Source organism: Heterocephalus glaber, unplaced genomic scaffold, assembly GCF_053883595.1.
Source record: "Heterocephalus glaber isolate CG9 unplaced genomic scaffold, H.glaber_assembly_v1.0 deba00001555, whole genome shotgun sequence".
NCBI lineage: Eukaryota > Metazoa > Chordata > Mammalia > Rodentia > Bathyergidae > Heterocephalus > Heterocephalus glaber.
In genome coordinates, this window is record NW_028258346.1 from 16,322,800 (window position 1) to 16,348,105 (window position 25,306).

The window sequence follows — 25,306 nt, forward strand, 5'->3', positions numbered from 1 at the left end:
GGAAAAGAAAAGTTTTTGGAGAGAGGTGGTCTTTAAATATATATCTGTTTATATAGATGTATGTATATATATATAATACATATTTTTAATGGAGGAAATTTTGGAAAGAAACATGCTCCTCCTGAGTTCCCTGTGTCATAATGACAGGGCTTTCGTTTCTCTTCTCTCCTTCCATCCTCCCGCCAGGAAGCCACAGGATACCTTGTGTGAGCAGCTGCAGGTTTCTGACTTCCTCGCGCACCTTCAGCTGGAGCACCTGTTGCAAGATGTGCTGCCGGAGGTTCTCCTGGGCGATCCCCATGCGCTCCAGCTTTTTGTCCGTGAGTCTCAGCAGGGCTCGCCCTTTGGGGGTTTAGAATTGAAAAGAAAAGGACATGAATGATTTGCTAGAGTGGAGGATTTCCATCCTGCTCCTGGTTCACCCTGCATAACACAACCTCCTTAGAACAGAAGGTCCTGCACGATCATTCCTGACACAGTGGGTGATCTGGTTGAAGAAAACCCACACATGTTGAAGAAAATCCCAATTTTTAGCTAATATTAGCAATCCTCAAATAATCCACACATTGAAGCAGATAAAATAGCAAGCTTTGACCTGGATACCTGAGTCACAGATTGCAGGTTTCCATAGAAACCGTGGTCTTAGCTGGGGGCTGGGTTCTCAGGCTGGCCCCAGGAGCACATGTCACCAAAACCCCAGTTACAGAAGCAGATGCTCCAACTGTGGTTCTATAGAAACTCCAGCAACTTTAGCCCCAGTATTCAATCATGTTGCTGTGAAATTTGCACTTCAAGTTCAGTTTTGATCTGCAGGCATCCTGGCCTCCGGTTGTACCTCAGGCTTTAGGCTGGAGTTACATCTCCAGGTGCCGGTGGCTCTGCCATAATTCCGACCCAAGGCCATGGGTGATAGTCCCAGCAGGGCTGGCGTATAAGGAGCAAAGTGAGCGACAGCCAACGCAGTGCCTTGGGACGTGAGCACCTACACTCTTCACACAGCTGGGCTCTGGGTCTCCTGGCATGGCCTCCTTTCAGGCCCTTCTTTCCTCCAAGAGTCTGCATGCTTCTCTTCTACCATGATTTGCAGGAAATCCCCAAGGTCTCCCCCATCCTGTGCTTGCTCTGAAATAAGCAAACTTCAGTTGTGAGGATTTACTTCAAGAAATGAAGAGAACAAGAAGCGAAGGTGTTAAATGTTCCCAGCACCACATTCTATTCTTTCTTGACCTCTGCAGTCATCATAGCTGCAGATCTGTGATTGTTAATCATGATACACTGACTTGACTGGATTAAGAAACGCCCAGCAGAGTAGTAAAGCACACTTCTGGGTGTGTCTGGATGGGTGATACAGGCATGACCTTGGATAATCTGGTCCCTGGTCCTTTTGTCTCTCGCACTGTTCCCCTGCTTTGCCTCCAGGGTGCCAAGAACTGAGCATGTTTGTCACCATCCCCTTCTGCTATGATGTTCAGTCATGGACTGAACTCCCTGAAACTAGGAGCTCCATTAAAGGTGTGGGTGTCAGGTGCTGTGTCTCAGTGATGGGAGAGCTGACTAATACAAGGTTTATATTCATTTCTCTGAATGCACAAGAGACAGTCAATTCCATGTGATCAGCACTAAGGCTGTGTGTGTGTAATCACATACATTCCAGAAATTACATGTTCTACCACCTTGAAAAGCAAACCTGACAACCAGAAGGTGAAGTTAATGGGCTTTTCCATCAAAGGAAGAGGAAAGTCTATGTGGCCTATGACAGAGACAGGTGAGTGGAGAAAGCCAGCTAGAGGCTATCCTCGCTAGTTTACCCTTCTCATTTCTTTTCCTTTAGCATCTGCAAGGTGCACCATTCAGAAAGACTTTTCATATATAATACAGTGACAAGAAAACCCCAAATAGCAGTGGCTATAACAACTTTATGTCTACCTTATTCCATGTGGTCAACCCTAAATCCATCCACCTTGAACCACAGGGAGAAGAGCAGATGATAGAAGATCACATCTCATCAATGAAATGTTCAGCCTAGAGTTATTTGCTGGCCAGAACTAATCACATAACCTCCCCACCTGTAAGAGAACATACACTGTACTTCCAAACCTGTGCCCAGAAGTGAGAACAGCGGATGGGGAGACAAGGATCTTGAATGGGAAACACTGCGGATAACTGTATCCTTACCGACGTGGTCCTGGGCCAATGCCCTGCAAAGAAGGGAGTTCGGGGATGTGTGCACATTGCCGTTGGTGGTACTGCTGAACTGAACCTGCAGTGAGAGCCTCATCCCAAGGAGAATCCCAGCTCAGGCTTGGCACCACCTGGTAGCTCATGACAGTTGTTTGAAAGGCAAGAAAGGACAAGGCAAGTAGTTCCCCCTGCTTTCTGGGGCAGATGCAATAATGGCCCCCTAAGATGTCCACAGTCCAGTCTCTGGAACCTCTGTATTTGTTACCGTACATGACAAAAAGGGCCTCACAAATGTGATTACCCAGATAGGTCTGTCTAATCTCATCACGCAAAAGAGGGAAACAGAGCCAGTGAGAGGGGAGGTGAGACATTAGAAGCAGGGGTGAGGGGGAAGTGGCCAGGAGCCAGGGAGTGCAGGCCACCTCAATCGGCTGGAAAGGATAAGAAAATGGCTTCCCTCCCAAGCCCTCTAAGGCAGCTCTCCTAGCTCCCCACTGTTAGCTTCACGGAGCCCATTCTGGATTTCAGATGTCCACAAGTGTAAGATAATAGATTTGCATTATTTAAAGCTTCTAAGTTTGTGATAATTTGCCATAGTAACAATTGACCTTATGACAGGAATTTACATGTTTTTAAAAAGTCACACAGATGACTTCAGGGTTCCTTTACTTTCTCAGTTTCTGAGAAATGGGCACAATCACAAGTGGAAAGCACAGGAAAGCCAAGACATGTGAGCGGGGTCCCAAGCCCAGCATCCCATTGTTCTGCTGACCATCAAGCTTGGTCCTGAAGTTTCACTAGGCAAACTGAGCATGGGGCTCGATTTTCATGTACGTGTGTAACTTGCCTCCAAATGACCAACATCTAGCTCCTCAGACATTCCATAAACTTCAGATGGTTTTAATTCCTCCCAACACCAAAATGTAGCTCAATCTTTCTGCTCCTGGAAACCTGGGTTTCGGTTTTCCAAGTGTGACATCCCACGGTGAGGCATTGAGGGCTAAGACTCCATAGCTCCAGTCTTCAGAACCTGGCCAGTCCAGGACTAGAGGACAATATGAGTAACACACAGTGAATTTTTTTCCAGCGCACCCAGCCAAGCTTTTCTAATTTTGCCCCCTGAAAACGTGTAATCTCAGCTTCCTCATAAATATGCCTGATTACATTGACCCTACTGGAATTTCATTTCTACTTTGGTGGCTTAATTGCATCAGGTTTGAATATACGCATTATAAAACTATCAGTCATAGAAGTGTGTTTTTTGACTTTGTGATATAATCATGTCTGTGAACTTTTAAAAAATTAAATGCTCAGTTGTTCAAATTGATTTATCCAAATCCTGAGAATACAGATATTATTGTTTTTATTTACACTGTACAGAGAGGGCAGTTAAGAAATTAAAGAATATTTGAAGCATGAGAGCTTTTCCTAATTCTTACTGCTATGCCTGCAGTTCTGCTTTAGCTTCCCTGGTAGAAAAACAGAGGACAAGGAAGAAAGATCCAGGGCAGACTGCACAGAATTTCCTGGTAAAACAACACCTAGAAAAGATCCTGCACAATGAGGATCTTTGGAGCAAAACTGGATTCACTGTCTTATTTGGGTGATTTCCACAGTGGCACCCAGACTGGTGGTTCTGAAAATTTTGTATAATACTGTAATTAAATCATTTCCAGGAGCAAAAGTCCTCCCAATCTCCTATTTCACCCTTCTTGCTAATCCCAAAACAAAAGAATGTCTCATTAATGTGGTGCTGCTTTTGATGCAGGTATCAGGGAAAGATATGTAAGGGTCCGATAAGTAGTCGATCCCCAAATACATCTTTTTTCCAATTTATAGTGTGAATTTTTGTTGCTTTTCATAAAAATTTAATTTTGTGTTCAGCGAACACTCACTAGGCCCTCACTGTGTCCCAGTCATCTGGACATAGTGACGAACAAGGCAGAGTCACCCTCGGAGCTTTCAGACAAGGAAGGTGGCTAAGGACAAACATCCCCAGAAGAGAAAGAACAGCACCTACTGAGCTTCCTGACTCCCCACACTCCTTACGAATGGCAAGGAGGTAACCAGGGTGTTGCTGGGTTGGGAGAATCTTGGAGTCCTCACATGAGCTTACGCCATCCCTTTTTCTTCTGTTGTCTATCAAATATTTGTGGAGCACCATTACAAGCCTGCCACTATTCTGTGTGCTTGGCATTCAGAGATGAGTACAGTGGACCCTCGAGTTACAACCGGCCTGACATACGAACAACTTGGGTTACAACTGGAATTTTAGTTTTAACTAACAAAATCTTGATATACAACCCAATGACAACTTCTTATGCTCCCAGATGGTCTCAGGTACAGATTTAACCCTAAAGAGTTCTGGAAGGAACATTCCAACTTCCTTTCCTGTGTGGGGTTAACTGAGAAATCCTGGGCCAGTGTCTCTCTAAGGAAAGAGATCTGCCTGGGTACAGAAGAGAGACTTTGAAGGCTGTGTAGAGGAGCCTGAGTCTCAGTTGACCAACCTGAGTTACAACCAGCCCTTGGGAACGAATTGAGTTCCTAAGTCAGGGATCCACTGTAGTGTCTTCAGTCTTCATGGACTTACCATTTAGTCTTACCATTTAGTGTGAGGAAGACGAGGTGCAAACAGTACAAGAACTGAGCTAGGTGTAGAAATAATGACACAACCCACGTGTTAGGAAGTGCTCTGCAGGCAAGCCAGAGGGGAAGGGGGTAAAAGGGAGCCCTGTGAGGATGGATGCCATCGTAATTTGGGTGGTTAGGAAAGGCCTCTCTGAAGTAGAGCTGCTGGAGCCAGAGAGAAAGATGAGGCGATATAAGTGTCAAGGCAATTAGCAGCATGGCCAGTGTCACTGTAGCAAGATAGGGAAACAGTAGTACATTTGGGTTTTTTTTTGTTTGGTACCGAGGATCGAACTTGGGTCCTTGCGCTTGTGAGGTAGGCGGTGGAACCACTGAGCTCCATCCCCAGCCCTAGGGAAATAGTAGGAAGGTGGGGCCAGATTGCTTGGGGCCTCCTCACCTCAGGTGGCATGTGGATTTTATCTCGAGTGTGGAGCCTGTGAGCACAGTGACTTGGGGCTGATATCAGGTATGAAAAGAATCCCAGGTTCAGTATGTGGGCAGTGGGCTGGGGTAGAAAGGAAAGGGCAGGAACACAGAGGAGTCAAAGACCACAGAAGCCAAACAGGATGTGATAGAGCCTGCAGCCTGGGGCACAGGAGAGCAGATGGGAGGAAGTGCAATTCTAGCTCAATTTTTGAGTTGACAATGCCTAGAACAGGGTGTGAAGGAAAGGCAGACTTCAGAGATGACTCAGGCTCCCAGTCTGACCCACCAGTGTCTGCTGGCCCCATTTCTGAGCAGGAAATTGAGTCGCTGCGCTCAGAGGGGATGTGCTGGAGGGAGGAAATCACGGTCATGTCACTGCTGTTTTTTCCTTTGGAGAGCACTTGGGATGTGCAGAAGTAATAAAAAGGACAGAATTAAATAGAGGAGGAGAAATAAGAGATCTTCTCTCTTCCACTTAATGATCTCATTCCGTCAATATTCTCCTTAAATCCCCAACTGTGCAGCTGATGCAGCTGAGCTGAGTGCTGCACATCTTGGTGGAATTCAGAGAAATAAGAGGTTATCTCTTGATAACCCCAATCCTGTGCTGACCAGCCCTGTCAGATGCCTACAAGGCTAGTTATTCCCAGGGCCTCTTGTGGGGGTCCAGGCCAGAGAACATTCAGCAAGAGACCTGGATCTGGTGCTCTGGCAGTGGTCTTGGAAAACCAGAGCTTCCCTGTAATCTTAAGCACAAGGAAGCATCACTGAGTGTGGCCCACTGGAGTGCCAGCTCTGTAAGAGCAGATGTGATAGTTAATTTTCTATGCCACCTTGACTGGACCACGAGGTACCCAGATATTTAGTCACACATTATTCTAGGTGTTTCCAGAAGATATTAATATTTAAATTGGCAGACTGCTCTCCAGAATGGACAGTAGTCTGGCCTTGAAACCCAAATGAGGTATCAGCTTTCCAGGTTTTGAACTTGTCAGCTTCCATAACCACTATGATGGCTGTGTCTAGATGTCTCCCCAAAGCCTCATATGGTCATAGGCGGGGCTTTTTCAGAGGTGGCTGGATCTAGAGTGTGTGATGCTGGAATTGATGCATGGTGCATTGCTAGGCTCAAGGGCACTAGGGTTAAGGATGTGAGTGCTGCCCGCCCTAAGCAGTCCGGATAAGATAGAAGGGGCAGGAAGATGCTGTTAAGGTCCCTTGTTTGCTTACTTTTGCTGTCTTCTGCTTGCCATGAACTCCTCTTGTCATGAACATCCTTGGCAGATGCCCCTCTGCCATGTGCCACCCTGCCTTGGAGCCAGCCGATTATGGACTGAAACCTCTACGAACTGTGAGCTAAATGAACCTTTCCTCCTTTACCTTTGGGTGTCAGGGATTTTGTTTCAGCTATGAGAGAGAAGCAACTAATACAATCACATGGGACAATTTCTTATAACCAGTCTCTATTTCACGCACACACACACACACACACACACACACACACACACAATACATGTGCATATTACATATCTGCTGTTAGTATTGCTTTTCTGGAGAACCATGGAACAGTAGGAGTATTTCTTATCAGATTCCCTATCCTGGCACATCGTAGTGTTTGTAAATGTTTATTGGACATATAAACTTACTAACTTAACGCTACTTAACATTTACTTAATGTAAATGTTGCCTTCTTTCCTATATATTGATGACCTCCAGGCCATTAACTTCCTGTCTTTTCTGACGTGAGAGATGTGATTGGAAACGGTCAGGTGAGGCAGCAACAAGAGGAACAATGCAGAGGGAGAAGACGACCTGTGGGTGTTGGTGGTCACAGAAGCACACGCCAGGCTGCAGGAGCAGAGCCCGTGAGACTATGCCATTTCCTTCCCACAGGCTTACAAGGACAAGGGCCTTGTTCTGCTCTTGAAAGCATGCCACTGGAGGCCACAAGCTTTGCTGAACAGATGGAGACCAAGAATGGGTGAAGGGTAATCAAATCACAGAGCAGCTTATTAGTTTCCTCTGCTTGCTGTAGCAAAATACCATAAAATGGGAGCTTAAAACAACAGACATTTATTCCTCATAGAACTGGAAGCCAGATACTCAATGTAAGTTTCACTGGGCTAAAATCCAGGTACCAGCAGGAACACATGCTCTCTGGAAGGTATAGAGGAACATCTGTTCTTTGATGTTTCCAGCCTCTGCTGGCTGCCTGCATTCCTTTGCTTGTGGCTATATCACTCTAATCTCTGCCTTCATTTTCACATCACCCTCTCCTCTTGGGTGTACATGATCTCAGCTTTTTTTTTTTTTTTCAGAACAAGGCATTGAACCTGGACCCTTGCACAATTGAGCCACATCCTGAGTTACCTGCTTCTCTCTCACACAAAACTGTGATTTGATTTAGGGCACACCTGAGTAATCCAGGGTTAACTCCCCATGTGAAGATCCTTAACTTAGTCCTATCTGCAAAGACCCTTTTTCCTGTATAAGGTTAACATTTACAGTCTCTGAGGGTTAGGACCCACTATCCCCGGGTGACTGTTACCCAGTGGGCTGCAAGCTAACAGGAACCTTTAAATCTTGTATGTGGGGTGCAGGATTCAATGTGTCCCACCCAGGGAAGTGGGGGCTCTGGGAAAGTGACTTGGTTAACACGCCACAGAAGGTGAGGACCTGGGCCTGGATGTGTCTCTCACCTTCAAGCTCAGCCTGGGCTCTGGTCCACTGGAAGTGCCGGCCAACTTCTGCTCAGAGAACAGGGCTCAACCCCTGGTTGCAGCTCTTCAGGGTAAATGGCTGCATGCTCTAAGGCACAAATGGAACTGACAGGCAAGGACAGAGAGGGTGGACTGTGGCTTCAGCCTGTCCTACTGGGAAGTTAGTGTGCCACCGCAGGTAGGTGTATGGGAGCACTCTTCCCCAAAGTCAGGCTGAGCTATAAGGCCTCTTTCTTCTGGAAATAGACCGCACTGGGCAGTTCCCCGGACAAATGGCCTTTTGTGCCTGGGCTAGCTCCACACCTGCTCTCAGGCTTGGGCTGGCATTGTGTGCCAAGCAGATGGCTCTGCCTCTACCTCAGTCCTGCTCAGCACATGACCATTGTCCCACCACAGGGGCCTGGGGCCCTGCAGTCACACCATGGCTCCCAAATTGGAATTTCTGGAACCAAAGACAAGGAGAGAAGCAAAACCTCACAAAAGCGTAGGGTCGCAACACAGAACTGCAGATTGATGCCCAGGAAACACATTTTAAGGATTAACTTCCTTATCTCTGAAATGTGGATGAGAACTTCACTCATGCATAGACCGACTGTGGGAGCGGATGAGGTCAGACCGACATCTGTCCTCAGCACCTTGGAATCACTACTATAGTTCCAGGCTGGCTGCCAGCGCTTCAGTTCCTCCTCCTCATTGTAAAAATGACAATGACAGCAGGCATTTACTGAGTAGTTACTATGTGTTAAACATAGTCCTAAGAGCTGTCTATGGGTCATCTCATTTTTAACAATTCTCTGAAGATGCTGTTGTTATCTGTGATCATTAAGAGCTGCATAAACATGACAGGTCTAAAAGCTGCAGGTCTCGGAAACAAATATAGGCAGGGGTTGTGCTGCTAACCCCTGCCCTACACTGCCCCCAGGAATTCTTCCCACTGACCTTGCGTACTTGCTGCATCTGCCAATTCCTGCATCAAGAGCACCTCTCAGGCAGGTGGGCTGAGGGGAAAGTGCTGTCTCTGAGCCTGCAAGGCCAGCGGAAGATACTGGGTCACATCACTTTGCACAACAGTCCCCATCCAGAGAGTGATAGAGACCAAGGGGTCCCTGACGGGAGCCCTGCATGGCACATCCACACCCTTATCGCACACAATCTGTGTGCACCACGGGCTGAACCTGCCCCTCTCCTGGGAGCCAGGAGGACGGAGATTAAGTTAGATGATTTCTGGAGAGCCAAGGAGGGGCACCTAACAATTTCCAGGAGATCTTGAGCAAAGATAAAAGCCAACAAGGCTAGTAGGAGGGAGAAAGGCAGTCAGGGTGCAGTGAACAGACAGTCAGGGTATGAGAATGGGAAAGGTGTGTCCCGGGAACCCGGAGGAGCCCCACTCTGCTGGGTGTGAACCAGCAAGCAGGAAGCGGACTGTAGAGGTTGCACGGCTCAGCCTCTGATCTTCTCTCCTCCCACCACTGGGGGCGCACACGAGACATAAGTGACCATATTCACATTGAGACACCCTACTGTGGAACCCATACCAGGAGCACTGCATTTTTGCTAAGCCACCTCCCTGCCCACAGCTCGTAAAAGAATTTCTCCTACCTGGGCGTAGTGGTGCACACCTGCAATTCCAGAACTCTAGGAGGCTGAAATAGGAGGATCACAAGTTCAAGCCCAGCCTAGGCATATTTAGCAACTTCCTCCTGTCCTTGTGGGGCCTTTAATAAAAACAAAACTCCAATTTTCCTGTGGTGCTTTTCACTTCTCAAGTACAGTATTATATAACTTTCTTGCTTATTACGTTTATCTTTTCTTTTCCAATTCCTGCCCACTCCTCCTGCAATGTAAGTCTGAGAGCTTCATGGATGTCTCCAAGTGCCTAGCAGAGCCCAACTCAACACAAGCATGAAATAAATATTTGTTACATTTATGCTGAGTGTTCGAGCCAGACAGAGTAAATATGAGTTCATTACTGGAACTGTTCTGGTTGCGAAGGGGAACGTTTCCTTTTCTTCTTGGACCATTCCAAGGTACAATATAATGCTAAGCTTGCTGTTAATGGTGTCTCTGTTGCCATATAGAGAGAAGCTACCAGAGAATTCAGCCAACAGAAAGAGCAGAGCATAGAATGAAAGAAAGTGGGTGAGATCCCAGCACTCTGGGAGGCCGAGGCAGGAAATCACAAATTTGAGCCCAACCCTGGCAATTCAGCAACTTAGGGAAATCCTGTTTCAAAATTTAAAAAGAAAGAAAGAAAGAAAGAAAGAAAGAAAGAAAGAAAGAAAGAAAGAAAGAAAGAAAGAAAGAAAGAAAGAAAGAAAGAAAGAAAAGAATGGGGATGTAGCCCAAAGAAAAGGCCTAGGTTCAATCTCCAGTAAAATATAAAATACATACATACGTACATCCATCCAACACAATAGGTAAGAGGGGAAGATAGAGGAAGGAGAAAGACAACATTATTTGTTTCTCAAGTATCAACCAGATGGTGTGATTCTGTGCTCATCTGTACCACTTAGAAAACAAGAATCTAATGGACCAACCTCATTTATGTGTCATGCTATTCCATCTCAAGAAAGCCTGACTCATGTAAGTAAAGATGATCTCAACCTATAGTAATTTGTTTTCAAAATGTTAATCACTGGCAAATGTTGGTATTTAAATCACTATTCCTTCACAACTCTTTGGAATACACCTTCATTTGACCCCGTATTTCTGACTCTTGATGCATGTGGGGCATCCTCCTTATCCCCTTCCCCAGGAAACACAAGCTCAAAGGCTTTTGCTGTCAGGTAACGCTACTGTGTGAATGGAACTGGTCTGAGGGACCACTGAGATTAGGTAGTCCACACTGCACTGAACAGTATGTTTTTCTCCTAAAATGGGCAATTTTAATCCAGCCTTGCTATGAAACAATACAGCTAGAATATAGGTTGAATGTTGCTACTTCTCCTATTTCTAAGATAAGAACAGTTGAAAATCTGTAAGGTTTATGAACTCTACTGAATTTAAAATTTGCTCATTTTTTCCAATACTATGAGAGCCAAACAGTCATGCAAATGGGTTCTACTTGGCTCACAAGTTGCCTCTTTCAATATCTGACTTTTCAGCCTCCTTCCTGGCATCTGTTCTGTCTCCAGTGAAGAGGAATCTGGACAGTCTTCCGCCCGGGGTTCACTGACTACAGCAACGGGGTCCGAGCTCTGCCGTTCCGGCTATGCAGCCTGTTCTACATTAGCAGCCCACTGTGACCAATGTGGTCATGGACAGGCCTGAAGTAGCCCTCTGTTTTCTATCACCTAAAGATACACTGCAGATCTGTCTTCCTAATCCCTTAGCCTGATATCCCTGATTTCCTAAATGTGACAGCCAAATACCCTATGCCAGAGCTAGCAAGGACTCAAAGGTCAGCCAATCCATTACCTCATTTCCTGGCAAGAACACGCGAGGAAAACCTTCCAAGACCAACATGTCTCCTCTCACTCCTACCTGAGGCCACAGCCTGTTGCCAAGCCTGGTTAATGGGTGATTAGCAGCTCACAGAAGGCCTCTCTCCCGGCCGAGCAAGAGAAGGGTTAATGGAAGTTTACGCTGTGGTTACTGTAAGTAATTTACCGCACCGGTGAGGACTGTATGATTTTTTAAAACCAGTCCTGGGTAAAAGGACTGGTTTTAGAAAATCTACTTTTTTGGCTGACTATATTCAGGTGCTGATGATGTTAATAGGAGGAAATTGGAATAGCATTAATTCTCATCTGAACTACAAATTCAGGAAGAAATTATATGGGGTTTCTCAAACAGAGTAAAAAGGTGCCCTGCATTATTTTTAGCCCTCTAAGAAGGAATACACAATTCTCAACATCAAATTAAAGGTTAAATGTTATTAGTAGTACATAGTTACCAAATCTCCTCTAAAAATTAATTTAAAAGCCCCTAAAACATTTTGTTTGGGCATTTTGTTTCAGTCCCTGAGAAGACCCAGTAATTATTTCTCTTGTACCTTAGAGCCAATTTTGCAAGCAAAGAGCCTCATACCAACCTAATGGAGACTACAGCTGAAGATTTATGACATAATAAACAACTTTTGAGGCCTGCTCTGCTTTTGATCGGTAGACCAAATCTTTTGGTGGTTTGCTTTTATTTGTCAGTATTCTTATGCATTGTTTTAGGATTCTATTAATTCAGTGTCACTGGGTGAGCAATCCACAGTGCATGAGGCATGTTTGAAAATTAGCAAGAAGCATGAGAGATGTTTATTGACAAGTGTCTTCCTCGATATTCTACTCACTGCCCCAACGGCCAAATACACAGAGTACTCACATGCTGCAAAAAACAGGCACCAGGCATTCTGGTTCCTATGATTAATTTGAAAAAATACTTATAGTCAAAATCATGCTTAAATAAATTTCAAACCAACTTTGACATTCTTTCCCTGATAATGAGGGATTTATTTTCCCTGAGATGTTTAAATGTTAATTTTATTAGTATTGGGGATTAACAAGCAAGAACGGTCCCAGCTTCAAGAGATGGACATGGCATTGTCGCCTTCACAGAGCTGAAGTGAGACCAGCAAATATGAAGTGGTTTTAAAAATTATGTGATGGAATTCTGGATCAATGCCTGTGAAGATCTTGAAATCGATTAGGAAAACTATGAGAAAATGAAAGAGGTCTTGGTTAGAGTTCAGAGTCCAGGGCTAGTTCAGGGTTGGGCCATCCAGTTATTAGCCACAGGATCACTCAGAACAATTCACCTCTTCAAGGTGTGGTTTCTTCCCTTGAAAGATGGGGATAACGTGACATCCTCTCTCCTCCTGGTGTGCTGAAGTGTTACTCACTGCAGTGAAATAAAAAACTGAAAGTATCATTGCTCGTTTTAAGAAACAGATCCAAGGTCACCGATACCCTAGGGGGAGCTGTACAGCTCATTCCAGAGCTAGGACAGGGCACCTGAGTGGATGGTACCCTGATGGTGATACTGGGGAACCTTTCTCACGAAAGATGGGTAAGAAGGAAAAGGAAATTCTAGTTTTCACCTGCCAAATTTCAAGCCTTCAACATGATGTGCAAGTGGAGTTGAGCTTTTCTCCTGACTTTGCCTATCTAGAACAGGATCCCCTCAGAACTGACATTTGATGCTGGGCAATTCTTTCTTGCAAGGAGTTTGGCCTGTGCACTGTACTGTATTTTGCAGTATGTTTTCCTTCTCGTCTGGCAATTCCCCCTTGTTATGCCAATTAAAAATGTCTCTGGATTTTTGGCAAAGTCTGATGGAGGCTAAAGTGGCCCCTGGTTGAGAAACAATGATCTAGAAGTTTGCTTTTAACCAACTGATTTTCAACATATTAATTCGAGAGACTGACTAATCCTCAGAAGTCAAATTTTATAGGACTCACTTGGATGAAGAGGCCAACCACTATAAAACTCATCGCTGGGAAAAGCATCTACGATGGGTCAGTCCTTCCCATCCAATACCTCAATGTGAGTCATGACACTGCCCTGGGACAAATTCTTCATCTCCACTTGAAAGGACAGGAGAATGATGTTTATGGAGATAAAGCAAAAGGGTAAATGCATAGTAGAACAGGAGTTCTAACTCTGATCTCAAAGTAAAACCTTTGCTTTTGATCTTGAAACTTCTGCAAAGCATCTCACCAAAGTAAGATTTACCTTAGGGGGTCCTGAGAATAAGAGAGTAATGAAAGCTGACTAAGGTTTAATTGTTGCTAGAAGAATGAATGAATTAACACTGAATTTAAGCATTCTCCAGCCATAGCCAAATCAGAAGAAAAAATTATATAAAAGAATCTCACTTTTTTCTGCTGCTTCCTTTTTTTATTCTAACTCTTTTGGGCCCATTTTTGAATTACCATTTATTGACTGAGTATAGAAAAACTTTATTACTGATTATAGTATTTATTTGTACCCACTATAAACAAAGTGTTCCTTAGAATGACAGTTTGAAATCCAAAGGTTAGAGAAATCTGTATGTGGCACTTTGTCCCAGAAACTGGCCTTTGTATAGTTGCTGGAGAAAACCCAAGTGAGTACTGTTTTACTTTAAAATCTTATTTTAACATGTGTATTTTCATTTTTAAAAACTATGTAGTTATGATTTTCTTTTGTTTTGTTGGTAAAGAGACCTGTACTTGGAGAGCAGAGCACAGGTATAAGCCTGGCGCTCACAACTGCAGGTTCTGTGAGCTTCAGCAGCCTCCAAATGCCACTGAGTCATGGCCTCCTCATCTTGAAGTGGGGATGATTTTAATTGTTTTGAGTTTTCTGGGAAAAAGTTAAATTAGGTGGTAATTTTTCAAAGTGCCTGGTACAGTACCCGGCTCATTACATGCATTTCAGATTAAATATTAGGTAAAAACATGCCTTGTATAGGCTTCATAGTTACAGTTCCTCTAATTGTGAATTTATTTACATGGGCATCTGCTCTTTTAATAATGAGAATGTGGGCTGCATTTCACCCAGTAGCTCCCGTGCTCAGGAGTTGGTGGATGTTCATTGAAGTTTTGTTGAATACATGAAGGTGACAAAGAGACACGAAAGAGCATCCTCCCTATGTTACAGATAAGAAAGGAGCCCAGAGGAGTGAAGGACTTATGCAGAGCTGTACAACTAGTAACTGGCAGAGTGAAGACTACCGTGCTGCTGCTATTAGGAAGGCTATGGCTTCTTTCGTTTAGTATTCATTTAATAAATAACTATTGACCAGCTATGTTGCTCTGTGCCGGGCACTTGGAATACAGCCCATTAACTCTCTGTGTCATGAAGTTTGCAGTTTCATGGGGAAAGCATTAAAAATATAAATACTCAAACACAACATTTTGGAGAAGAAAAATAACACAATGGGTTTCATGAGAAAAATATGAAAAATTTAAGTTAGACTGAGGTTTGGGGAAAGCAAATTTGAAGAAAGCATTCTGGGCGGCAATTTGAAGGATTAGACAGAGAAGGAAGGCAAAGGAGTGTTTGAGGTAAAGAAAAAAAACAGAACAGGGCTTCACGGGAAGGCAAGAAAGGCAGTGAGAGGCAAAGGACCTCAGGTGAAGGCCTGAGATGGGGATAGAGTGGTAGGCCAGGGCCAGACACCCAGGGTCTCGGAGGCAGAGCACAGATCTGGTATGTGCTGCCAGGGCAGCAGAAGGCCAGTGCAGAGTTCTACGCAGGGAAGTGACCGGATGACATTTGTATTGCAAAGTTCTCTCTCTCGTTTCCCATGAAAATCAATCTTGGTTGAGAATCTAAGCGATGTCTGGATGTAGAGAAACTCGTTAGGAAACGGAAGTTTCTGCTGGGCCCACTGGTGATGGTGACTCTTCCTGGAGAGATGGTGCTAGGAAGGTGAGCAGAGAGGAGAAATTCTGCACTCAGAATCAGAACGATTTGGTCAGAAATTAGGTATTCCAAGAGAGATGGAAGGGGCTGTCAAGGGGGATTCCTGTGTTCTGGGCTTGGGCAATAAAGAAAAGTGCAAGTGTTGTTGTGAGAAATGCTGAAGGAGTGAGTACAAGGGGAAAGAGCCATGCTTCTGGTTTGGACGTGTAATAAATCTGCACTTCCCATGCCTATGAGACAGTCAGTGGGCAGGCAAAGTGGGCATGTGGGTACACAGGCCGCCGGAGCTCCAAGGAGAAGGCAGGCCTGGAGTTTTGGCCTGGGAGCTGCCATTGTGGGCTTGACACACGAACTCAAGGGCAAGAAGAAAATGAGTGTTAGCAGAGAAGAGGTGCAGGCTGGCCCTTGTGCAATTCTTGCACTGATGGATGGTGACCTGGCCCACAGGATGCTCCTCAGCAGTACCTGGAGATGGGAAAGAAATCTGGGAGGATGAGGAGTCAGCGGTAGGCCTTAAGACACAGCAAGTGGCCACCCAGTGAATGCTGAGCAACCTAGCGAGCCGAGTCATTGAATGTGCCTTGCAGTGCACGGTCCTTAAAGCACTGCATCCCTGATCTGCAGCCTGTGTGACCCATCCAGATCACATGGTAACAGCTTTTCTCCTAGGTGAGACAGCTAGTGTTTAACCCAACAGACAGAGGTAAAGGAGTTACACAAAAATGCACCCATAAACCTTTGATACCATCATTATTATAATAAAAACATCACCATAAACAACAATTTATTGGCCAATTACAAAGGGCTGGGCATAACTGTCAGCAATTTCTCATTCTTTAATGTAATCTTTGTGACAATCCACTAGATAGGTTCAATTATTATCTCCACTGTTAAAATGAGAAAATGGTGTTTAGTGTTTAAGAATTTAAGTAATAAGACTGTGATCACATAGATACCAAGGGCAGAATCTCAAATGACTGTTTTTCTCATTCCCAGGCTCAGCTTCTCCGCCCTCTCATTGGCCTTTCTCTACACATACAAAGCCACCCTTTGAAAAGAAAGAGACTCTCCCCGCCTTTTTTACTTCCAGCCCTCATTAGAACGCCATCAATTCCATTTATATAGGATTCTAGAAAGTGGAAATTTTACTTGACAAAGGAGTGCAGTGGTACTGCGAAAGATAGGTTGGGGAGAGCGATGGCTTAGAAAAGCAATGAAAAACTTTGTAATACAAATGTTCATTAACTTGATTCTTGTGATAGCTTCACAGGAGTACTCATAGGTCAAAACGCATCAAATTGCACACTTTTGAATACAAGCAGTTCCCTGTGAATCAGTTACATTTCCAGAAAGGTCTAAAAAAGAAAAAGACAAAAACAAATGGTTGATGGAAGGCTGAGCGTGAGGGAAAAGGTGGAGAAAGTAGAAATCAGCTAACCTAAATCACACCACAATTCTCAAGAATACCTGATCTTATGGATTGGTATGGGTTTTGTTGATTTACAGTATGCTGTGCCACTGGAGATCCTCCTTAAGAACAAAAGAATTTGCCAGATGCTTCCAGGATGGCATACTGATGGCTCTCAGCTCTTCTGAGTGCCCTGGGCTAAGAAGAGCCACCTGGCCAAGGTCATGAGCCTCCTCCCGAGAGCAGTCTGCACCCAGAGGTGGGGGCAGAGGAACATGCAGGTGCCCTGGGCCCCCCTCAGAGGGCAGCTCTCACTCCACAGCTCTCCAGGGCTGACGAGGGCTGGCTGTGGCTGAATCCCAGCTTGACTTCTTCCTCCACCCAGTCCTGCTTGGCCTCCTCTCTTTCACAGGTGCCAAACATCAGGACATCGTCCCTAAGCTTCTTCCAGGGCACTCACCTGCTTCTGGAGAAGCCACACTCAGGCTCTCTGGGGCAAAGAGGTGCTGCCTGGCTCTCTGATACCAACTTTACCTTCTGCCATGGTGACTTAAAGCAGCCCAGGGGGCTTCGCTGTTCCATCCAGCACACTCCTAGGTCACCTATCTCTACAGTTTGCCATTTGTAGGTGTGCAGGGAATGAAAAGGCATTTTAATAGTGGCCTCTGCAATGCATAATTAGTAAGATAAATCTGCTAAAAGTTTTATGTGGACATCTAGTGATTTTATCATTTTCCACAAACACTATGAGCACTGTATAATCACAAAACACTATGTGCTTGAGCACTGTGTAAACCATAAATACATACACACACATACATATATATACACACACACACACATGCATATGTTTTCACATACACAAACATTTATGCATAATCTGTCTGCTGAGAGCTGGTTCTCTCCCAGGCACTATGGTAAGTTTTTGACATGAATGATCTCCTCAGTGTCTCACAGGTGGGCCCAATTACTTCCCTCAATTTTCAGATGCAGAAGTCAAAGCGTGAAGAGCTTAAGGATCCTGACAAAAGACTTCCCAGCCAGCAGAACTGGTGCTCTGGGTCAAATCTAGGACTTCCAGATTTCAAATTTTATACTTTTAATCACTGCACCATCATGAGCACTATATTAAACAACTTTCTTATGAGGGAGTAAAAAAATCAAAGTAAACCTCACTGATCCTTCATTTTGTAAATTCAGATTTTGTATCATGGTTTCCTTCAGTCAGAGGAAGCCTGGATACCCACATAAGTGACAGTCACAGATATCAAAGCCTTAGGGAAATGTGGCATTGGCCTCTGGACCTTGCAAAAGTAACATGGTCTCAAGAAGTGGGACAAGCTTTCTTTCACAATGAAAATGTTTTCCTCTGTATGCAGAGTACAGTAGAAGACATGCCTCTAGTCACAAGGACCTATAAATCAGCACACTGCACATGGTGTGACCAGGAGAACACACAGCTCAAGAGCAGGAGAAGCTGCTGTCAGAGGCAGGGCTGATTCCAATGAATGCTGATCAGCCGCTAAAAACAGAACTGAATTGAAAAAAACATCTTCCAGCTGATAAACGGATTGCTATCATAATGTCAACAGCTTGAGTTCAATGAAAACTATATTGGTTAAATTAAGTCGTCTACATAAAGATGTCAAATGTTATAACCTCACCATTACAGTGAAGAATAGCTTCGCAATCTTCCTAACCTGAAGAATGAGATGACACCATCCTTGAAATGACTTTACAGAACTGTAAGGTCTGAAATCATAAATTTCTAATGGAACATCAAATTTCTTTCGGTTTTGGATGGATTTTACAGTGCCGTGTCACCCCAATCCAGAGTATTTGGGTCATTTTTGTATGTTGCTTCTAACAACAAGAACATGTTCATTGTGAATACTGCTAGAGTCATCCCTTATTCATAGAGTATTGTGAAAACTGAGAACAGCTGAAAATTTGAATTTATAACATTTCTTTCAGATTTTCTTTGATAAAAAATGCAACACTTTTCCTTTTGGGGGGGCCTATGTATTTCTGGGTTAGATTATAATGGTTTTGGGCTTTATTTAAAATGCAAACACAGTAAAAACTCCTGAGGACATGTAAGTTAGAACTATGAGAATTCACCTTTTAAATGAGCTAAGCCATGAGATTCATTGCTGGGATTACTCTCACAAACAAACACACACACACACACACACACACACACACACACACACTCCCCTTCTGAAGGTATTGAGATTGCTCAAATACCTATTAGATGTGCTCCTACATTTAACCTTGAGATCTTATTTTTCAGAATATTTTCTCATCACGTACAAATGTAACCATACGATTTTTCAATCCAACTTTCAGATGAAAGTCAGCCTTTCTTGAGCATGATTTACACTGCTTGTATTTCTTCCTTATAAATTATATTTTAAGCGAAATATCCTGATTTACAAAGCTCACTTTCCTTGTGTTTCTGTAAGAAAAGGGTGCATGTTTCCAAGATTAGGTTCAAAACAACCCAGTGTATTTAATTATGAGGACTACACAACACAGGGAAGTTACAGGAGAAAGAACATTATACTACAAAAACAAATCATTCACTATTACAAAATCATTGAAATTAGAAACAGAAAATGCTTGTTAGGTCATCTAGCAAAGAAAGCACATGGATTTGACATCCAGATTTAACATGTTAGGGAAGTGGGGTCAAAGTACCTCCATCCAACCTCCAGATAAAGTAGAGAAACGAAAAGAGAACGTTTGATTATGGAGCAGAGCCCTAAATCAAAGTCCTCATAGATCAAAATATCAGAGAGAAATATGTAAGATGGAGAGGAGCGACAAATGGAGAAGTGACAGGGAAACATCAAAGAGAGAGAAACCTGAGTTTCCTAGCTAGAGATGCAAGTCATGTATGACACCCACACAAACAGAGCCACCGGGATGGGGTTTAGAGTGGAACTCTAGGCCCAGAAGAGCCACAGGGTCAAAGGCTGGCAGGTGTTAAGCACGTGTGTTAAACCCTAACCTTTCATCTGCCGGTGTCACTGACCCTTGGGTGTCTCAGGCCTTGCTTTCTCCTAGCAAAGAGCACGGAGCAGTAAACGCTCTGAAAAGGGAAGGGAGTGATACAGGGAAGGGGCTCTGCTTTGATAAAGTAAAACCATAAAAAAGCAGATGCTGGCATTTACCAAGATAATCAGAGCAGACTTACCCAAAAACATTAAGCAGGTTTCACCAAGTGACCTCTGACAACACAAATCTCGGATAAGGCACAGTCTTGTTGATCTTTTCTTGCTTTTCTTCCTAAAACTAACCTGACACTAGTAACTAGTTGCTACAAGTCACTTAAAACAGAGAAGCCTGCTGGAATACATGTGAAATGAAGTTAAAAACATGCTGGGGCAGTCACTGAAGTTGATCAGGATGCCTGGCAAGAGTCCACCCACATGGCCTGCAAGGGACGCGGGCACCGAGTGTCTCAGTGATTTGTCACAACTCTGCACAGACAGACACGGAGGCCAGCAGCTGCCTGGGCAGGGAGGGCCACATCTTCACACCAGCCTACCAGCTTCTTTCTTGCAACTCAAGAGTTTGCTAACCTCCACCAAGTCACTGTTGCAAGTGAGCTAATGAAAACAAAGAGAAAAGGGTAAAGCATTAAGGTGTGCCCTAACTTGCTGAGAAAACTAGGTTGTAATTCTGCAGAAATGGGGAATAAAGCCAGCTACACTTTGTACACGTGTGTGTACGGAGTGTCTTTTTCTTTCATTCTCTTTTCCAAGAGGCAGTATAGAATAGTTAACAGTGGGAGTCCTAGAGTGTGATTTCCTGGCATCAGATTCTAGCTTTATCTCTTGGTAAACTTGAACAATATGTTAACGTCTTTCAGTCTCAGTTTCTACATCTGTTTAAAAAAAGGAACAGTATGGCTTTCATTTAACAAGGTGGCCATGTGCATAAAGATGAAATGAGATGATCTACATACACTTACTGCCTGGCACGCAGGATGGCTTGAGTAGGACCCGCCATTATTAAACCAAAAATGAGAACAAAAAACTAGCTTCTTAAATGAAATTGTGAATATTTAGAGAAAATGAATTTAAAAGGTCAACTTTAGAGACTGGGACTTTGCCGCGACCCACATGGCGCAGGGTCTGAAGCTGGGCAGGCCGTGGGAGATGAAGAAAAATGAAAACACCAAGATTATGCTTGAAAGCTGGGACCAAGTAGAGCCATAGCCTGACAGGAGCTAATGGCTGCCTGGAGTCTGTGCGCTCTTTATTTATAGAGTAAGACAAACAGGAAGAGAAGGCGGGGTAACCAGTGCTATGTGGCCTAGGACTGAACGTAGCCTCATTGTCTTGTGATCAGGGAATGCACAGAAAGGGGACAAGGAAGGATACAAGGCAACTTTCCTGGGGCTGTGCCATCCAGGGTCTATAATCGTAGTCAAACAGACCATGTCTGTCTATGCAGAAGAAAGGGAGTAGGGGGGGGTGAGGAGCCATCTGCAAGCTCGGCTCACGACCGGACTGAGACAGGTGTGGTGACAAATGCCTGAAATCCCAGCACTCTTGGGTAGCTGAGGTAAGATCAAGTTCACTTTGTGACCTAGTGAGACCCTGTCTCACAATAAAAAAAATATAAAAGGGCTGGGGCTATAGCTCACTGAGAAGGCCCTGGGTTCACTCCTCGGTACTACAAAGGAAAATACAATAGTTGAGAGCCAGGCATGGTAGTGTGTGCCTGTAATCTTGGCACTTGAGAGGCTGAGGCAGGAGGCTCATCACAAGTCTGAAGCCGGCCTGGGCTACATGGTGAATTCAAGGCCAGCCTGGACTACATAAGGAGACTCTGTCTCAAAAATCCCCAAAAGCAAAAAAATGGTTGGGACTTGACAAGTCTATCACAATGAGGTATATCAGAGGAATAAATGAGAAGGAGGAGAATCTCTGGAGAGGAAGGGAAACAGTGGTATCCTCTTAGAATGAAGAAGAATTACCTTGAACCCAGAGGCCATGGTGTCCTTGATGACAGCATTACCTCATCTTTGGAACACAGACCTACATGGTCTTTGGTCTTCAGTAATACCAGTAATACTGGTAATTGATACTTGATATTTATCTCACATGGAATTCAATGAGTTTCTTTTGTTTATGGTTTGGTGTCTGCAATCACTTTGCAAAATTCATGGGCTCTTAAAAAATTTAGATATTTCTTCAGCCTCATTTTCTCTCTTTTCCATCTGGAACTGAAATAACCTGTATGTTTGACCATTTGCTATAAAGGATGGCCGTGATTTTTGGAGACAGTCCTGATTTCATAGTGCTGTGATTTTAAGTCTGAGAAAATACTGTCTGTACACTGAACCTAATTTTCTTAGCTGCCATTTGAAGTTTTTGCCACTCAAAAACTTAACCAGTGCTGTACGTACACATGTCAATGTCTTAAGGCACTACAAGGAGGAGTTTGGTTTACATGCTGACTTCATGGGCTGTAATTCAGACTCACTGGCTGCGGGGTGAGGGCAGGGGAATGTGTCCTTACCAAGCAGCCTGGCCGAGGGTGACAGCCCATCTGAGGATTAGACAGTGGCACCTCAGTTCCTTAATGCCTTTGTTTGCAAACAATTTGGTTCAAACAGAAGTGTTCGGGAAAATGTGGTTGTTGTTTGCAAACGCTGCATTGGATGACAAACATGACCACGGCCATCTTTCCCACACAAACACAAACATGGCCATCTTTTCCAAAACTGTAGAACAAACTAGGTTCATCACTAGAAGTACCACTGTACTTAGAAGAGTGTCAGCTCAACACATCTGTTACTTATTCCTTCTGTGGCACTCTGGCAAGCTCTGTAAGACTAATGGCCCTCCTCCCGGATCTGTACTTTCATCTAAAATTGTCTTGTTTCCATGTGTGGACTGTTCATCATAACTCACCACAATACTAGAATTAAATGTGCTCACACTACCAAATGCTGACAAGGATGTAGAGAAACTTGAACTATCACAAAATGCGGTTCAAAGTACATGCTGAAAGAATGACCTCTGAAAATTCTGGGGTATCTATTAAACTAAATATATATTAAGATCTGACAGTATCATTTCTGAGCATGAAAATGAGTGCTCATTTCCACCAAGACAGGCACAAGAATCTTCACAGGAAATTTATTGGGAAGAAGCCCAAGGACAGCAACTTAATGAAGCCATTAGGGTATACTCTGAAATGCTGTTCAATAATAAAAAACCCAAACAACATGGATGCTCTATTCAATAACATGGATGAATCTCACAGGGAGAATGTTGAGTAAAAAGCCAGACACAAAAGAAGTTAATATATGAGCAAATGAGATCTGTGGTGGCACAGGTTAGAATAGTGGTTTCCTCTGAGGACATCAACTGACAGGAAGCACCAGAGGGGCGGTCGGGCTTCTAGAAACACTTGTCTTGATGTGAGTGCGTGTGGCTCACATAAGTACGTACATGATGCGAACACTGACTAAGCTGTACACTGAAGATCTGTATACTTTGCTGAATGCAGGTTAAACCAGAAAAAAGAAAGAAACAAAGGTGGTAGAGGGAGAAAAAACTGAAAGTTTGAAATCCCTCTGGGTATTTGCCACTAATGATATCACAGACTTTATCATACCCCCTTCTCAGCATCGTATTTCCAATCTATACAGAAAGCCTAGGCAGAGATAATATTTTCCATAAATAAATATTAACAGCAGATGGAAATCGTATGTGCAAACAGATAACAAGGCAACTCTTGTTTACTTCTTTTTCATTTTCTCTCTATGGTCAGTCATAACAATATTTTCCATACAGCAGTACAACAAGGTTGAATGACCTCAGGAAGCTGAGTAATGTTGGTAAAACTAGGTTACATAAGCTGGATTGAACCAAATTTCCTTCTGAGTACAAAAAAGAAAAGTCTTAAGAAAAGAGATTCACAAGGTCTTCTTGAAATTCCTACCTCTTTTGTTTCTTACAAGGAGATTAGATTAAAACAAATGCTAGGCATTCTTTAAAAAAAGTTGGTAAAAACATAACATACAATTTATCATGTTAACCATTTTGAAGTACACAGTTCAGTAGTGTTCACTATTTTTACATGGTTGTGTAGCAGATTTCTATCATGTTTTTTTTTCATGTTTTGCAAGATGTTTTTCATCTTGCAAAGCTGAGACTATACATATACCCACTGAATTACAACTCATCTGCACTCCTCCTAGCTCTGGTGATCACTATTCTACCTTTTGTCCAATGAGCTCAACTACACTACACACCTCAGGTAAGGGGCATCATGCACTGAACTACTTATCTATGGCAGGCCTGAGCTAGCATAACGTCCTCAAGGTTTTCCCAGGTTGTACCATGTGACAAGATTTCCTTCTTTTTAAGGCTGATTCACAAATGATCTTTCGTATCTGGATTACTTCTACCTCTTGGCTACTGGTGGACAAAGCAGCAATTAACATACATGTGAGGGTTTTTTTTTGATATACCCAGAAATGAGATTGTTGTGTCAAATGGTAATTTTAGTTACAATTCATTTCAGAACTTCCGTATTGTTTTTCATAATGGCTTCATCATTTTGCATTCTCATCAACATTTCCATTTCTCCACATCCTTGCCAACACATGCTATATTTGTTTCTTTGATAGGGCTATCCTAATGATTATGAGGTGAGATCTCATGATGGCTTAGAGTTACATTTCTCTAATGATTAATGATGTTGAGCATCTTTTCACATGCTTATAACACAATACATTCTTAAGAGAAAAAGTCACAAAATGATCAAATAAATACAGAGGGAAAATGTTGAAGGCAGAAGTAGGAGCCCATGGCATGGATGAGGATCTCAACCTTTTGTTGTTATCATTTATTTTCAATAACCAACTAGGAATTGCTTCCTTGACAAATTCTACTGGAAGGGAAGAAAGGGAAATGCCCCACAGTGATTTCTGGTGAGTTTCCCACTGTGGCTTGCAGATTTTTGTTTTTCCACCTCATAGAAGACACCTCATTTTGGTGTTTATGCCATCTCCCAACTGCATGTTTACCCTGTGTTTCATGATCTACCTTCTCAGTCAATAACCACAGTCCCTGAGGGATGTCTTTACCTCAAATCCTGCTCTCTAGCATACAAACAGACCTATTATCGTTCTATTCCAGCTTCAACCACTTATCCTCAGAGCTGTATTTTAGACTTTGTTACCACTGTGAATTGAGCTCTTAATGCTTAAAGCTTTCCACCACCTCACGTGTCCCCAGCGGTTCCCTTACTCCAGCTAACCCTGTTCTTCTTTATCCACATTCAAGTTTCTGGTTAATTTTGGTTACTTCCTTTTCCCCCAGTCTATTAATTCCCTCCAAATTCAGTTTTTCTCTCCAATGCTGTACTCAACTGTAGGCTCCCTTGGCAGTATCCTCAAGGTCAGCGTTTATGCTGCAAAAGGCCAGCTAAGCTTCAATCAAAGATCCAGGTGAATATCTGTCCTCTCAGCCCACACATCAGGGGCGAGAAGCTGCTCTGTGTGGAGCTGACTGGAACATCCGCTGCTGAGCCACAGTCACCATCCTCACTGTGACCCTCATGCCTGC

At 43.6% G+C, this 25,306-nt stretch overlaps 1 protein-coding gene across 15 annotated transcripts in view; it reads right to left on the reverse strand.

Moving 5' to 3' along the window:
- Samd12 (sterile alpha motif domain containing 12) overlaps positions 1 to 25,306 on the reverse strand; it is a 422,167-nt gene that overhangs the window by 226,670 nt on the left and 170,191 nt on the right. For 12 of the 15 annotated variants that reach the window (XR_002396857.2, XR_015442907.1, XM_087190712.1 and 9 more), the window contains one exon: positions 202 to 342. Coding sequence is in view for 13 of the 15 variants with exons in the window: in XM_087190712.1 (XP_087046838.1) it covers positions 202 to 342 (141 nt within the window). In the remaining 2 variants the exon portion in view is untranslated. Of the gene's footprint in view, positions 1 to 5; positions 343 to 25,306 lie in introns of those variants that run through there. The other 3 variants (XM_021262722.2, XM_087190711.1, XM_021262724.2) reach the window with 2 other exon arrangements.